Below are 17,429 nucleotides of genomic sequence, written 5' to 3'. Positions count from 1 at the left end.
ACTAACAACTTACAAAGATGTAACACAGATCTCCTGGGCAATACCTGACACTGTCTGCAAGGTGGGAACTGCAGGAAGACTCCCTTTAACAGCATGTAGTCATATGCTATACAGCAGCCACATGACCCATAGAAACAATAGTCTGGAAATGTCCATTGACATCCATCACAGCCTCTTATGGGGCCTATAGGGGCAAGCTCTAATATATGATTTAAAAAAAACACATAAAAAGTCCTGAAGCCTTTAGTTTTCCCTCCTTGAACACTGTTTTAGCAGAAATCACAAGTTACCTTGAGTTCATATATTAATCATAAAACCTCAATTCATTACCCGCTGCTTAGTACATAATGAAATCATAGACTTCTTTCATCATCTCAGATAAAGTATGTGCTTTCATATACAGATGAGTCTCCAGCTACAATAAAATACCTGTTGACATTAAGAAGGATTTCTCTATTTGGCCTTCAAAATAATTATCACCTTATTCACATGGAAGATAGAAGAAACAGGTATGTGCCGCTATGCTGCCCCCTGCTGGAGAATATCTATATCTACGGCAGAAGAAGTTTTAAAGTGAAAAAGTTTCTATCTGGCTGAAGCCAAATACACAATGGGATATTCATTACGGAGAAACCATATGAATCTCCCTCTCCCACCTGGCCCATCACAATTACTATAGTCTCCAGCGCTGACTATAGCAACAGACAGTTCAGATCTGGTCTAAAGATCGGAACTGGCGGAGTTTGAGCCCATATTCACCTGCACCAGTGAAAGAAGTTTCAGGACTGGCTTTATAAACACCAGTCCTAATGAATCTGCCCCACAGTGTCTCATGGCAGGATTACATCTTATAATTAATAAACTGCATGTGTGATTCAAGCCCAAGGAAAAATTCACACAACAACTTTGCCCGTGGACATCGCATTGTCCTCCAATAGTGAATGCTGCAGCCACTAAGAAAACCCCCCAAAAGATGGATAATTAGCAAAATTGAGATGACAAAACACCTGGGGGCACATTTATAATACAGGGGCTCATTAACTAAGGGTCCTAACGCCGCACTTTCGTCGGGTTTCCCAAATATTTCTCTTTTGCCCTGAATTGCCCTGGGTTTTTGGCGCACGCAATCGGATTGTGGCGCATTGGCTTGCACAGAAATCGGGGGCATGGCCGTCGGACAACCTTACACATTCGGACAAACCGCGGAATTTAAAAAAAGGAAATGTGTCGCAAGATCAAGCACTCACATGCACCAGGAAGAAGGTGAACTCCGGCGGACCTTGGTGCAGCAGCGACACATGCAGAAACTCGGACGCACTATGTTCGTGAATCGCGCTGGACCCGAATCCTCGTCGGACAACGCACCACGGGATCGCAATGGGACCGGGTAAGTAAAACTGCCCCACACTGTTGTTACATTCTATAATGGTTCTTCATGGCCAAAATGGTTTGCACAGGTATTTAAGAAGAGTGTACCCAGGGTTTGTGTGGCACACGACCCGTTTGTGGTGCAACTGCGCTGGTTTCCATGCGAAACAAATTAGGGAAAGTGCCATCGGATGGTCCGACTTATTTGGACTGAGCGTGGTATTTAAATTGCAAATTGTGTCGCGCACCGTTTGTTAAAGATGCATCTCAAAAAAGATGGTGAACACTGTTGGAGCTGAGCGAAAAAGCGACACATGCACGATCTCCGTGAATTGACACATGCTGAATTATAGACATAATAACACTTTTAGTGAACTCTAGTGACTTTGTAAGTAAATGTGCCCCATTGTCTCTAAAAGAAATGTTCAGATCCCTCCTGGGTAAATTAACACTTTGCAATATAAAACTAAACTTCCAGGGGTCAAACTGGAATAAATGTTACATGCAGCCGAAAAATTCCCTCTGTCCCTTGAAGCAAGGTCTTGCTCGAAAACTTTCACTCTGATTGCAATTTGAGTAAAGTAAGAAGAGAACAAGTAATTCTCTTACATTTAAAAAAAAAAATCAACAATTAATTTTACTGAAGGGAACTCAAATTATCTTACATTTTAATGAGAAATTGCAATTCTATTCAATAAAGGACACTTTAACCCAGGGGTAGGGGACCTATGGCTCGGAAGCCATATGTGGCTCTTTTGATGGCAGCATCTGACATGCTGAGTTCACTCCCGCGGTGCAGCGTTCGGGCCGTGCGTTCCCGGCAGCATGCGTTGCGAGTGTGATGCGAGTTCATCGCATCACACTCGCAAGTGTGGAACGGGCCTTAGACAAATTTAAGACACACACAGTGATGATAACTGGATGCAGGTAGGGATGTTACCTCCTTTGTGTGACCAAGGTGCCATCGCCGCACCATTGCTTAGGTGACAGCGCTTGTGTCAGAGTAGAGCAGCATCCACTCTTCCCTATGACCCAGGCACCATTGCCTAAGCAATGATGGCAGCGGCGCCTGGGTCATAGAGAAGAGCGCGGGATGTGAAGCCGCTGAAGGGAGAGCAGATAGGTGAGTATTCCCTTTTTTTTTCTCTGACTACCTATTTACTGGGGGTATGTGCTGGAGCTACCTATCTATTGGGGCCTAGGGGCATGTGATGGGGCTACCTATCTATTGGGGAGCATGTACTGTGACTACCTAACTACTGGGGAGCATGTGCTGTGACTACCTAACTACTGGGGAGCATGTGCTGTGACTACCTAACCACTGGGGAGCATGTGCTGTGACTACCTATTTACTAGCAGGCATGTGATGGTGCTACCTATCTACTGGGGCGCAAGTGCCGTGATTACTAATATACTTGGGGGCATATTCTGTGGCTACCTATCTACTTGGGGGCATGTGCTGGGGCTAGCTGTCTATTTGGGTGCATGTGCTGCGGCTACCTATTTACTGGGGGGCATGTGATGTTGCTATCTATTTACTGGGGGCGTGTACTGGGGCTACCTATCTACTGGGGGTACCAACTGGGGCTACCTATCTACTGGTGGCATGTTCTGTGGCTACCTATTTACTGGGGGGCATGTGCAGTGGCTACATATTTACTCGGGGCCATGTCTTGGGGCCACCTATCTACTGGGGGGCATGTGCTGTGGCTACCTATCTACTGGGGGACATGTGCTGTGGCTACTTATCTACTGGAAGGCATGTGCCTATTGTATGCCTCTCACAGAATTACATTTTAAAATATTTGGTGTTCATGGCTCTCCCAGCCAAAAAAGCTTTGTTTTATGAGAAGGGTTGAAAAATACATTTGCTTTACTTTTCATTGCTCTTTTCCACTAATATCTACAGCAGAGATCTATTCAGCTATAGTAACCATATTTGATTTTATTCCCTCCTATTGCACAAACTTAGGTCTTATTTACACACTACACATTTTTCTCAGTATGCTATTGCAACACCCTCGCCGATGCAAGGCAGAGTGGTTGTTGCGAATACGTCCCACCATGTAGCATGCAGCCTGTGAAGGGTCTGATCAACCCCACAGCAGGTCACTACATAACACAGATGAGCACTGCAGTGGTAGAGCCTGCCTGGTAAGACAGGAGTTAATTGTTTTCTGTGATGTTATTCCAGCAACCAATCACATGTGTTATACTTTGTTTCTGTGAGCTGAGATGTAATTGGAGGAGTAGCCACCACCTGACCAGTGGGAGTAACAAAACCCCTGGTCAGGAAACTTCTGGAGAGCAGTCTAGTCTAGTGAGACAGGAAGACAGACCAGAGCAGGTGAGCCCAGCTCCCTGCCTGAGTGTAGTGAGTTAGTCAGTGAGGAAAGGGGTATCATCCTACCTTCAAGGGTGATATCTGAAGCAACCCAGGACAAGCTGAAGCATCCTTCCGGGACACAGCTATCTTCCAGCCTGCCTATTGCATCCAGGCTGATGATCTCCATCCTGCGGCTTCCTCCAACTGCATCTCCAGCATTCTACCATTCTGTCAAGGCACGTTGCTACTGTTCCTGCCGGTTCCAATAAAGAACTGTAAGTTATTTTTGTTCAACGTCTGCCTCCGTCTGGTCCCTGCTACTACGGCTGTCACCATCACGGGCACCCTATCCACTACACAGGGACTCATACTCCAGACCCCAAAGGGTTGCCCCAGGGAGAACCGCTATAGCAGCCTCTCCCTCATCATTTCTTGCCAACACCACCCTGCTGGAGACCTGCCAGGCTGTAGGACAGCCCTCTGGTTCCCCATACCAAGCACCATGACACTAGCGTGCCTAGGCCGCAACCGCCAGCCACTCAGGTACTGCGGGCCCTGGCTGTCTCCAGGCCCCAAGAAAAGGCTAGGCCCCGGTGGGGGATGTTGCACTATCCGAGATTTTCAAGGACAGCACACTAAGAGACATGTATCACTCCAAATGCTTTCTTTTGTGCCACTTTTTGTGAGACTTTTCGCAGTTTGAGACTTTTTAGTGCAGAATCAAGCAGCGGACAAAAGTTACGTGCCGCCAAGATGAAATGTAGTGCGCCGAATTTATCTTTGTAGCCCAGATGTTTGTTCAACTTGTGAGACTTTTGGGCTCTGAAATTGTCCCAATATTGCACCTAGTGGGGCTATACCTTTACTAAGGGTCCACAGAGCGCATTTTCGTTGGGTTTCCCACTGATTTCCGGATTTTGGCGCACGCGATCGAATTGTGGCTCATCGGCCTGCATGCGACAGAAATCAGGGGCCGTGGCCGTCAGACAACCCGACGGATTCGTAAAAACAGCGAAATTTAAAAAAGGAATTGTGTCGCAGGATCAAGCACTCACATGCACCAGGAAGAATAGGGTGAACTCCTGCGGACCTCGGGGCAGCAGCCACAACTGCAGGAACTCGGGTGCATGATCTTAGTGAATTGCGGCAGACCCGAATCCTTGTTGGACCATGCACCGCGGGTTCGCGTCAGGACCGGGCAAGTATATGTGCCCCAACAAGTCCCAAAACAGAGCATGTTAGACCCAGACTTACTTTTGGGAGCTACTATTTCGGACTAAAAAGTCGCACACCACAAAAAGTCGCAAAAGTGAGACTGATCCGTGGCCCATGGAAAACAGGGTGTCCTATTTTTTAAACTCTAACAATAATAGCAGACATCTGTGTTTGGTCAATTTTTTTGTCACTGATGACACCGGTGTTTTACCTTCTAATTGATGTAAAACATTGGGAAAAACGATGAATGAATGGCACATGGACGTAAAAAAAACGAGATACGGATAGAATACTCACACAAAAAGGACCAACTAAAACAATGAGTACTTTGTCCCTGGAATATCACGGATAACAAACAGAGAAAAACCTTGATGTGTGAATAGACCCCTAGAAACGCAACATTACTTATACTCAAATCACTTCCAGAGGCGTCTTGCTTTAGCTTTTAACTCATCATCTTATCCAGGTGTTTTTTTTATAAGCAGGTCTTATACAGATATAGTACCTGAAAATTATTTTTAAAAAATCTAAAAAAAAAGTTACCACTTAAAGAAAGGTGTTCATTTAATGGTTAAAAATATGCTTTCCTGACTTTATCACTGCATATAATTCGCTTTTTTTCCCTGTCATAGTTGTTATTTTGCGGTTCTTAGCCGCGGTTTTAATAGCATTTAGAGCGCAATGTAACATCTTCCAGTAACTCCCATAGAGTTGCTATAGAACGCGCCCTCATCAAAGATGGCGCCGACGGGACCAACGAGAGCAACGAGCCCGCGGCCAACCCGGTGAGGCATCTCACATTAGCTTCTCCAACTGTCACCCACCGAGTAACGTGAGCGTTGATTGGTCGCCCTATGATCCAATGAGTTAGGACGTGATTGAGCTGTGGCAGCAACCGACGTACACACTGGGAGTCCGGGAAGTGCTGAGCTCAGGATGCCCGGGGGCTGAGAGCGGAGAGGAGGCTGACACAGTGGCTACAGCTGCGGAGCCATGAACCTGGGGTAAGCGCACAGCCCCGTGCATAGGAGCCGCCATTCTGTCCTGGTAACAAGACTGTAGTGCTGTGGGCCACACACACTGCTAACCATAATGATATAGCCCCCAATGTACCAGCAGACGCCACAATGGCGCAAATACGTGTCCGCTTCCCCATAAAGACGCCATTGTGTTATATCCTGTGCGCTAAAGGAGGTGATCGCAACGTGACGCTGGTGATGGCAACGTCCTGGGAAAGTAACGGTCAGCACGTGCGCCAATATATATGTTATTGCTATGTATATGCTGGAAAAGTTGCCTTGTTTAAGTACAGATATACTGCCTGATACAAACCGTGTGATATCCGGATGTAGGTGTGCACCATATTGTGCAATACCCCACACGCCGTAGTGTAATGACCATTGGGGGCGCCTGGGCTCATGGACACAGTACAGTATGGCGGCACACACATACTGGGGAGACGGGCTCATGGAGACAGTACAGTATGGCGGCACACACATACTGGGGAGACGGGCTCATGGAGACAGTACAGTATGGTGTCAGGGCTTGAGGAGACTGTACAGTATGGCGGCACACATACTAGGGAGACGGGCTCATGGAGTCTGTACAGTATGGCGGCACACATACTGGGGAGACGGGCTCATGGAGACAGTACAGTATGGTGTCAGGGCTTGAGGAGACTGTACAGTATGGCGGCACACATACTGGGGAGACGGGCTCATGGAGACTGTACAGTATGGTGGCACACACATACTGGGGAGACGGGCTCATGGAGTCTGTACAGTATGGCGGCACACACATACTGGGGAGACGGGCTCATGGAGTCTGTACAGTATGGCGGCACACACATACTGGGGAGACGGGCTCATGGAGTCTGTACAGTATGGCGGCACACATACTGGGGAGACGGGCTCATGGAGTCTGTACAGTATGGCGGCACACATACTGGGGAGACGGGCTCATGGAGTCTGTACAGTATGGCGGCACACATACTGGGGAGACGGGCTCATGGAGTCTGTACAGTATGGCGGCACACACATACTGGGGAGACGGGCTCATGGAGTCTGTACAGTATGGCGGCACACACATACTGGGGAGACGGGCTCATGGAGTCTGTACAGTATGGCGGCACACACATACTGGGGAGACGGGCTCATGGAGTCTGTACAGTATGGCGGCACACACATACTGGGGAGACGGGCTCATGGAGTCTGTACAGTATGGCGGCACACACATACTGGGGAGACGGGCTCATGGAGTCTGTACAGTATGGCGGCACACACATACTGGGGAGACGGGCTCATGGAGTCTGTACAGTATGGCGGCACACACATACTGGGGAGACGGGCTCATGGAGTCTGTACAGTATGGCGGCACACACATACTGGGGAGATGGGCTCATGGAGTCTGTACAGTATGGCGGCACACACATACTGGGGAGACGGGCTCATGGAGTCTGTACAGTATGGCGGCACACACATACTGGGGAGACGGGCTCATGGAGTCTGTACAGTATGGCGGCACACACATACTGGGGAGACGGGCTCATGGAGTCTGTACAGTATGGCGGCACACACATACTGGGGAGACGGGCTCATGGAGTCTGTACAGTATGGCGGCACACACATACTGGGGAGACGGGCTCATGGAGTCTGTACAGTATGGCGGCACACACATACTGGGGAGACGGGCTCATGGAGTCTGTACAGTATGGCGGCACACACATACTGGGGAGACGGGCTCATGGAGTCTGTACAGTATGGCGGCACACACATACTGGGGAGACGGGCTCATGGAGTCTGTACAGTATGGCGGCACACACATACTGGGGAGACGGGCTCATGGAGTCTGTACAGTATGGCGGCACACACATACTGGGGAGACGGGCTCATGGAGTCTGTACAGTATGGCGGCACACACACACTGGGGCGACGGGCGCATGGAGACAGTATGGTATGGCGGCACACACATACTGGGGGCGCCAGGGCTCGTGGAGACTGTACGGTATGGCGGCACACACATACTGGGGCGACTGGGCTCGTGGAAACAGTACAGTATGGTGGCACATACATACTGGGGCTCGTGAAGACTGTACAGTATGGCGGCACACACATACTGGTGCTCCAGGGCTCGTGGAGACTGTACAGTATGGCGGCACACACATACTGGGGCTACAGGGCTCGTGCAGAAAGTACAGTATGGCGGCACACATACTGGGGCGACAGGGCTCGTGAAGACTGTACAGTATGGCGGCACACACATAGAGACAGTACAGTATGTGGCACACACACACTGGGGTGCCAGGGCTCGTGGAGACTGTACAGTATGGCGGCACACACATACTGGGGAGACGGGCTCGTGGAGTCTGTACAGTATGGCGGCACACACTGGGGAGACGGGCTCGTGGAGTCTGTACAGTATGGCGGCACACACTGGGGAGACGGGCTCATGGAGTCTGTACAGTATGGCGGCACACACTGGGGAGACGGGCTCATGGAGTCTGTACAGTATGGCGGCACACATACTGGGGAGACGGGCTCATGGAGTCTGTACAGTATGGCGGCACACATACTGGGGAGACGGGCTCATGGAGTCTGTACAGTATGGCGGCACACACACACTGGGGCGACGGGCGCATGGAGACAGTATGGTATGGCGGCACACACATACTGGGGGCGCCAGGGCTCGTGGAGACTGTACGGTATGGCGGCACACACATACTGGGGCGACTGGGCTCGTGGAAACAGTACAGTATGGTGGCACATACATACTGGGGCTCGTGAAGACTGTACAGTATGGCGGCACACACATACTGGTGCTCCAGGGCTCGTGGAGACTGTACAGTATGGCGGCACACACATACTGGGGCTACAGGGCTCGTGCAGAAAGTACAGTATGGCGGCACACATACTGGGGCGACAGGGCTCGTGAAGACTGTACAGTATGGCGGCACACACATAGAGACAGTACAGTATGTGGCACACACACACTGGGGTGCCAGGGCTCGTGGAGACTGTACAGTATGGCGGCACACACATACTGGGGAGACGGGCTCATGGAGTCTGTACAGTATGGCGGCACACACTGGGGAGACGGGCTCATGGAGTCTGTACAGTATGGCGGCACACATACTGGGGAGACGGGCTCATGGAGTCTGTACAGTATGGCGGCACACATACTGGGGAGACGGGCTCATGGAGTCTGTACAGTATGGCGGCACACATACTGGGGAGACGGGCTCATGGAGTCTGTACAGTATGGCGGCACACATACTGGGGAGACGGGCTCATGGAGTCTGTACAGTATGGCGGCACACACATACTGGGGGCGCCAGGACTCGTGGAGACTGTACAGTATGGTGGCACATACATACTGGGGCTCGTGAAGACTGTACAGTATGGTGGCACACACACACTGGGGTGCCAGGGCTCGTGGAGACTGTACAGTATGGCGGCACACACATACTGGGGCGTCAGGGTTCGTGGAGACTGTACAGTATGGTGGCACACGCATAGACAGTACAGTATGTGGCACACACACACACACTGGGGTGCCAGGGCTCGTGGAGACTGTACAGTATGGCGGCACACATACTGGTGCTCCAGGGCTCGTGGAGACTGTACAGTATGCCGGCACACACATACTGGTGCTCCAGGGCTCGTGGAGACTGTACAGTATGGCGGCACACACATACTGGGGCGTCAGGGCTCGTGGAGACTGTACAGTATGGCGGCACACACACACACACACACCAGGGCTCGTGGAGACTGTACAGTATGGTGGCACACGCATAGAGACAGTACAGTATGTGGCACACACACACCGGGGTGCCAGGGCTCGTGGAGACTGTACAGTATGGCGGCACACACATACTGGTGCTCCAGGGCTCGTGGAGACTGTACAGTATGGCGGCACACACATACTGGTGCTCCAGGGCTCGTGGAGACTGTACAGTATGGCGGCACACACATACTGGGGCGTCAGGGCTCGTGGAGACTGTACAGTATGGCGGCACACACACACACACACCAGGGCTCGTGGAGACTGTACAGTATGGCGGCACACACACAGTATGTAAAAGTGTTCGGCATTCCTGAGCTCGATGTCCTGTGCATGTTATTTAAGATGTTTCAATAAAACAATGGCGCAGTGTTTCAGCACCTAAAACATGGTTCACGGCTGCTTATCTGTCATCATCTGTCGTCTGGTGAGCCAAATTTTTTTTTTTTTTTGTGGAGAATTCTTCCCGAATGCTGAATGATTACATAATGATGTACGATGTTGTCTCTAATGTACTTCAACAAATGTCCGTGATTTGTGGTGCTGTTCTGTTTTATTCATGTGGCAATAAAGCGATTATAAAATAAAAAAAAGTGATGCAAAATATTTAAAAGATTATTGAGCCATAGGTACTGAAAAATGGTACCAAAAAAAAAATTCCTTCTCGTTGCTGCAATTTGGGCACAGACGGACCACAGTTGCTTGTTTTTGGCCCTACCCCAGTTCTTAAAGGGAACCTTACATCAGAAATTGGCTAACTAAACTATTACCATTATGTTGTCAACCAGCTGAACAGCTTTTCGATCATGTTTCTTTCATGGTGGTGGCAGCATCAAGATAATCAACTTTGAGCTCGGTGTTAGCTGGTTGTATAAAGTCAGGGAGGTGGAGAGTTTAACACAGAAGTCAAGATCTCCTCTCCTCTAAACAACAACTCCCCCGTGATTAACATCATGCGCCGGACTTCAGGAGATCTGGTTAATGTCCTTGGATGCAGGACCAACAAGTTCAGTGAAAGGGCTTTCTGATGCAGGGAGACCTTGACTTCAGTGTTCAACTCTCCGCCTCCTTGACTTCATAACACCAATTTACACCTCACTTAAAAGTTGATTTTCTGGATGATGCCACCACACTGGGCCATAAAAGACATGATCTGGAAGCTGCTAGCCCAATTTCTGATGACTGGTTCGCTTTAACCCAATCCCTGCATCCCCCATCGCCACAAGCATTGACGACAATGACAGCCACTGGTTGTACTGAGAGCGCACTATTAGGGTCACATCATTGATGAGCCTATGTTAGGCTGATGGTAAAATATAGGAACCCTTTAATTGTTTAACATTTTAGTAGTTATTCAGTAAGTTTTATGTTCCTCAAAACACGACTGATCCTGTAAAAGAAAAAAAAAAAAAAAGGGATTCAAAAAATAACCTGACTTTGCATGCAGACCATTAAAGAAACACTCCAGTATTGGCCAATTCAGTGAATAATGCCCGGTGCAGGACCTGAAGGGAGGAGCAGGACTCATTTTCATTGTTTTCCTAGAACCTGGAGTCCTGCTCCTCCCTTCAGGCCCTGCACAAGGTATAATTCAAGGTACAATCAGTTGTGACTGGAGTGTTCCATTAAAAAAATTTAAAATCTGGATATGAAGGGGTTAAAGCACAGTTTTCTCTTATGTATATAGATATGTAAGGCATGACGAGTTGATCAGTATAGAGATCCGTTTAGGAAACTAGGACGTGTCTTCTCTTAGGCGCAGTGACATTATCTCAGGATATGTTTAATTAGCGCCGCAGCTCGGAGCAAGACTCCGCCGCTCTCCACCGTCTTCGATGGCTTTTTGAGCTCATTAGTTTTCCCTCTTCTGGGCTGACACTGTGAGAGTTGCAGTTTTGCATAAGCTGATATGCCCCGGGCTGCGGACTCCCTATAGGATGTATGGGGCACTGGGCAGGATGTTGGTGATTCCTGAATAGGAGGATAACACCCGGGAGAAGTTACAGAGGAATAGCCCAGTACTGTATAATAGATGCATGGGTCCCCGCAGCACATTGCAGCCGAAATCGGGAGGGATACTGCTGAATTTGTTATCGGCATTGATCCAGGCATTTATAAACGATCACCGCTCATTCTCGGGTCTCCTCTCGCCTTTTATGTAATAATTTATGTTCCTTCTTTTCCAGGGATGGATTAATGCTGGAAACGCAGATTTTAAATGGAAAACCCAAGCTTATCCTGGCTCCATATGGTAAGAAGTTGTCTTTACCTCAATTCTACAAATGACTTGGATATATGTTTATAGTTGTATATAAATTTATATTTATTCACTTTATTTTTGACCAGGAGTACAAGAGAAGACAGTTAAACAGGTAACGTACCGTAATTTACACGGATCTGTTTACCTCCTGCTTCTTGACGGCTTTCACCGAATGACTTTTTATTTTGGCAGGTTGGTAACAAGGGACGGGCACACAAAGCTACGCTGAAAGGAAAGACTCCGGCTCAGGCCCTGCAGGTGGTACAGAACGGCAATGCCAAGGCAGAGCAGCCGGCGCTGAAAGGCAGATCTGCGGTTGGAGGAGCGCCCGCTGGTAAACCTCCCGCCAACGTGCTCAAGGAACTCGAAAACAAACATCATGACCAAAACGTGCAACAAACAAGGCCGGATGCCGGGAGGGGGAAGCCGCTGCCCAAAAAGATATCTAATGTGCCAAAGCAGAGACAACAGAAGCCGCCAATCTCTGCTGAGGAGCTGCGGGAGAGTCTGGTCTGTCTGACCCAGGAGCAATTCCACCAAATTCTAAGGACCATCAATCACAGTAACAATCCTGAGACAACCGACCAAACACCGGACAGAGGTAAACCTCTTATGTATCTCCATGTAGGAAATGTGCATCGCTTCTTGTATTCCTTTTGCCAGCATGTATGTAACTCCCCAAGTGCTGCTCACTTTGTGCATATATGGGGATGTCTAGATGTCCTCCTATTCTAGAATCCTGTCAACAAGCTTGTGCCTCCTCACAATGTTGCCATAAATGTGGTAAAACATTGGTAAACAATATGTAACAACTCTTAAGACTACAGATCCAGTGTCATAAACCAAGCTCAATCATCAAAAATGAAAAATAAAATCCAAATATTTCATTGGTATACTTTAAAACCACATAAAAAAATGCACAACCAAATGTGCGTCACAATTACACTGTGCAAAATTTGCAGTGTACTCCCCTCACAAATGCCTATAAATGAGGCTAAATATGGGCCAGGACAAAAATGCAGATAGATATGCTTACATCTAACACAAATATATTAATAAGAGGTAACATAATACATGACATGAATAAATACAAATAATATCACCACAGTCCATGTGCCTGGAGGAGAGGGAAAAATCCCCACCCGTATCGCCGCGATCCTGCGGCTTCCTCAGGGTAACCATATACCCAGTGGATATTCCATTTATGTATAAGCCGTGTGATGTCGGCGTGTGACGTAATTTCCGCCCATTGGCCAGGATCTCGCACGCCCGTGCCCGATGGAGTGCGCACGGCGCCTCCACCTCCATGTGGGAGCACCGCACGTAGGGGAGTACACTGCAATGTAATTGTGACGCACATTTGGTTGTGCATTTTTTATGTCGTTTTAAAGTATACCAATAAAATTTTGGATTTTATTTTTCATTTTTGATGATTGAGCTTGGTTTATGACACTGGATCGGTAGTCTTAGAGTTGTTACCTATTCTAGAATCCACTACTGGAAGCCAAGCACCTTCAACAGCTGTCAGCTGAATGCTTGACTGGCTGCTCCTATACCCTTACTCCCCTGAATGTATGCATGTGTTCTGAAATGGGGAAGGGTGAGTAAGCCACTGCCAAAGCCTTGCTCTGATAACAAAAGGATTGGGCATGTAAAATTCAACATTCCTGATCATTATATGTCTTGGAACCATCTGCCTTTGTAGAATCCAAAACGCCCATACACATATGAATCCATATTTCACCCATTTGGAATGAAAGAGGATTGCTACTACAATAAAACAAATAAGGTCCCGTTTAGCCTATATTTTACTACAATACAATTTCATTTATTCTTCATGTTCCTGTATAAAGAGCCTGGAAGTGTTTACCTAATTATTATTCTTTTTTTTTTTTTTTTTATGATTAGTGTAGATAATAATAATCTATGAAATACAGACAGACCCCGACTGTCCTGATCATTCAGGATAGGGCCTAACTTGCTGATCAGTGGGAGAATCCCTTTAAGTTGTGTTTTCAGCACAGCGCAGGCAGTAAGCATTTCCCATTACCACTTGTGTTTCTGATGGTGGATGTTGTAATTTCCTTCCAGTATATCAAGTGATAAGTGAATTTTATAAATATATTTTTTTACTTTAGATGAGGAAAACGGAGAAACTAAAGAGGAAAACATTACAGAAAACCCATCTCCTGAGGCTGGCAGTAGACTAGCGGAGACTAATGACCTCCACAACGCTGACCACAACAATGATGTGTATGTTCTGCTTCTTTGCATCTTCTAGATTATTATATACTACATCTGCAGTTGAGACGTGCGCTGCAAGTACTGGACTTTTACTGTTCCTGGTCATAGGATCTTAGGGAGTTGTGAGAATGCAAGGATCTGGGGGGCCTTATCTCCTTGTTGTAGGCTGCTTTACTGGACAAGGTCTTGGGGGATCCAATGCTTGGAACGAGACGGCGGTGGGAGGAGGCATTGGAGTTCTTAAGTATTTTGTCATTGAATGTGGCGCAGCGACAGTCGCAGCTGTTCTTGCTCCATAGTGCATATATGTGACACCGTGGGTACTCTGGAATATGGGGTTTCGGTGGGATACAGCTTGTCCCCGGTGCTTTGAGGGGAGGGTGGATGGATGATGTATGTTCTGGTCCTGTAGGGCGTCAGCTCCACTGTGGAGGGAAGCGTAGGAGTTCATTGGTGAGGTCTATGAGCTGTATGTTCCCCACAGTGCTAAGATTGTAGCTGCAGGGGAATCGGAGTGAGCATCTTGCTGTGGCTAAATTTCTGTACCAGGTGAGGGAAAGCTTTTTAAGGCATTGGATCGAGGAGCATCTTTTGGACTGGGGGAAGTAATTTTGATGCTGAATAAAAAAAAATATGGATGGAAATGAAGGTGTTTCAAAGAGATGAAGTGTTAAAAAAAAATTCCAAAAAATCTGGCCAAGTGGCTGAAATCTCCACGTCTAGCGACGGAGGAACTACAGAGGGGCTGGTTGCTATTGAATCCAGGGAGGCTGATGTTATAATAGGCTAGGAGGGCACCCAGACCAGATGGGACTTTGGGTTGTGGACTTTACCCTACAGTAGATGGGTCAGAATTGGGTATAAACCAAAAGGGGGTGGGTTGGGAATGGGGGGAATTTGACGTAGTGGAATGCTGTTTGATTTTGATCACACAAAATAAGGACCATTCTTTTATTTTTGTACAAATGGGTAAGTTTAAAGAATTAAAGAAAATGATCAAACGAGGTCCTACTTCTGCTGAACTTAGCTGCCCCTGATTGAATTGAGTTAATGGTCACACAATCTTTCTGCACATTCACAAAATTGCTACAAAGTGTCTTTTGTTACTGTAGCAGAATGTCCACAGCAAACTCGCCTTGCATGTCCTCGCCCGATGCTAAACCGCGGATTGTAATCATAATTCTTACACATTCGTGTATTTTTATTCCAGGGTTGTTGCTGGACATAGAGCACTTGGTTTCCTTTCACTGCTGTGTTGTATGATCTCTGCATTGAGCACTTCTCTCCACTTTGAGGAGAGTGCTGTAGTACTCAACTAGAAGCCTGTGACAGCCTTTACTGAACGGAGATGAGGGGGGGGGGGAGAACTAAGAGAACAGTAGTATGTGGACAAGTCCAGCTACAGTTCTTGAATACAAATGGATGTTTCATAGTGCTGAGGCTACTGACAACATACACAAGGTATGATTACACAGATCTCCAGGGCCAATACTTTTGTCTCGGGGACAGTTCACATCTCTGTGTCTTCAGTTATTTGCCTCTGTTATTTTGAGCCAAAACCCATAGAGGTAGAACACACAGAAGAGGTGCAAGTCTTTCTATTATACCTCCTAATAGTCGCTGGAAAGACCTGCCTCTGTTTTGTGTGATTCACCAATCCTGGTTTTGGCTTTCAGTAACTGATGTCAAATAACTAAAGACCTAACAGAGATGTGGACTGGGTCTTCTATGGTTAGACCTGCTGATACACTCCATTTAAAGGACATCTTCCACCAGGATGAAGGACTGTAAACCAAGCACACATGCATACTGGATCTGCTCTTCTATAACCTTCCTATGCCTTTGTTTTTAAGGGGAAAAAAAAATCTTTAAAAAGTATGCAAATGAGTCTGGGGCTCTATTTAACAACTGGAGCCCCTCAAGCTAATTTGCATAATGTTGAAAGCCTTAAAAAAAAAACTGAGCATAAGAAGCTAAAAGAAGAGCCAGATCTAAATCTGCGAGTGGTCACAGATCTGAATGTTGTGTGCTTGGTTTACAATCCTTCATCCTGGTGGTAAACTTCCCTTAAAGGGCACCTGTCGATCGTAATGTCATTTTTATCTGCTGACAGGTTCCAATAGCTTACGCTACACTGATTTTATCAGTGTGGGGGTGGTATTTTTAAAAATCAGCATAGTATAGGCTATTGGAACCTGTCACCAGCTAAAAATAACATTCCTGTTGACAGGTTTGCTTTAATGGTTTAGTTTTGTGGGCAAATTGCTTAAGCAGTGACATATTTACACCATTGCTGAAAAGGGATATGTTATCCCCAACACTATAACCCCCATCTATTTCAGGAATTGGGGTCCCATGACCCCTATGATCACATCTGCAGACAACATATCTAGATTATATGTGATGAATCTGCTTTCTTCCCATCTGCTCAGGCAAACCATCAGCTTGTTCAGCGCGCTGGGAGAACGGGAAAGAGACAAGAGCCTGCAGGAAGCCAAGAAAGTGCAGTGGAGGAGAGAGCTGGGTAGGTGTCTGCTGCTTTATATAACGTCACTGACTGATTCCTCTACTGCCGGGCGCAGAATATTATCTCAAATGTTCTCTCCCTGGAGTGATTTAATTGGAGTGTTTAATTTTATGTAAATAAGCTGCCATGCTGAATACACTTATCTTCCAGCTATTGACATATGGAAGTTCTTATTCCCAAAGATCATAGGAAGGGAGCGGACCACCGCACGGCTGGGGGTGTGAGATATTGTAATTACCTGTGAGGCCTTGGGACCTCTATCCCTCTGCTCCGGTCACATGGGGCTCACTACTTATTAAATCTACAGAACATGAGATTTCAATGACTTAACCATATTCCTGTGCAGGTATCTGCTTATTCCTTATCACATCCACTGCATAGGCTGTAATATTTCATAGTATACAGGAAATAACAATCCAGACCTGTACTGATCGGATGTAATGGATGAAGTGTGGATGGTGTCTGCCAGTGGGGGAATATATTAGGGAGTAAGGCAACAAGAGACCTTCACAAGAAAACACATTTTTAGTGATGATTTGTGCTTCTGTAACGCAGATGAACAAGTGGCTCTAAAGAAGAAGCTGAAAGAAGCGGAAAAGGATGGAATAAACCTCAGGCCTAGGGACCCTTATGGCAGAGACTCCTCTATTTCGGAGAGGACAGTCTCCTCTGAACTACCAAAAGTAAGGAATGCAGACATTTACATGAAG

At 47.2% G+C, this 17,429-nt stretch overlaps 1 protein-coding gene across 5 annotated transcripts in view; it reads left to right on the top strand.

The window, feature by feature from the left end:
• The window catches only part of CCDC66 (coiled-coil domain containing 66), a 46,047-nt gene that overhangs the window by 10,482 nt on the left and 18,136 nt on the right, over window positions 1-17,429 (top strand). For 4 of the 5 annotated variants that reach the window (XM_072128946.1, XM_072128943.1, XM_072128945.1 and 1 more), the window contains exons 1-7: window positions 5,715-5,913; window positions 11,875-11,939; window positions 12,035-12,060; window positions 12,141-12,549; window positions 14,087-14,201; window positions 16,625-16,716; window positions 17,275-17,402. In XM_072128946.1, coding sequence (XP_071985047.1) covers window positions 5,903-5,913; window positions 11,875-11,939; window positions 12,035-12,060; window positions 12,141-12,549; window positions 14,087-14,201; window positions 16,625-16,716; window positions 17,275-17,402 — 846 coding nt within the window. In that variant the 5' untranslated portion in view covers window positions 5,715-5,902. Of the gene's footprint in view, window positions 1-5,714; window positions 5,914-11,874; window positions 11,940-12,034; window positions 12,061-12,140; window positions 12,550-14,086; window positions 14,202-16,624; window positions 16,717-17,274; window positions 17,403-17,429 lie in introns of those variants that run through there. The other variant, XM_072128944.1, reaches the window with a different exon arrangement.

The sequence above is a fragment of the Engystomops pustulosus genome, chromosome 10 (genome assembly GCF_040894005.1).
Source record: "Engystomops pustulosus chromosome 10, aEngPut4.maternal, whole genome shotgun sequence".
Classification (NCBI taxonomy): domain Eukaryota; kingdom Metazoa; phylum Chordata; class Amphibia; order Anura; family Leptodactylidae; genus Engystomops; species Engystomops pustulosus.
The sequence above is the reverse complement of the archived record's forward strand: the minus strand, read 5'-3'. Positions and strand labels throughout refer to the sequence as shown.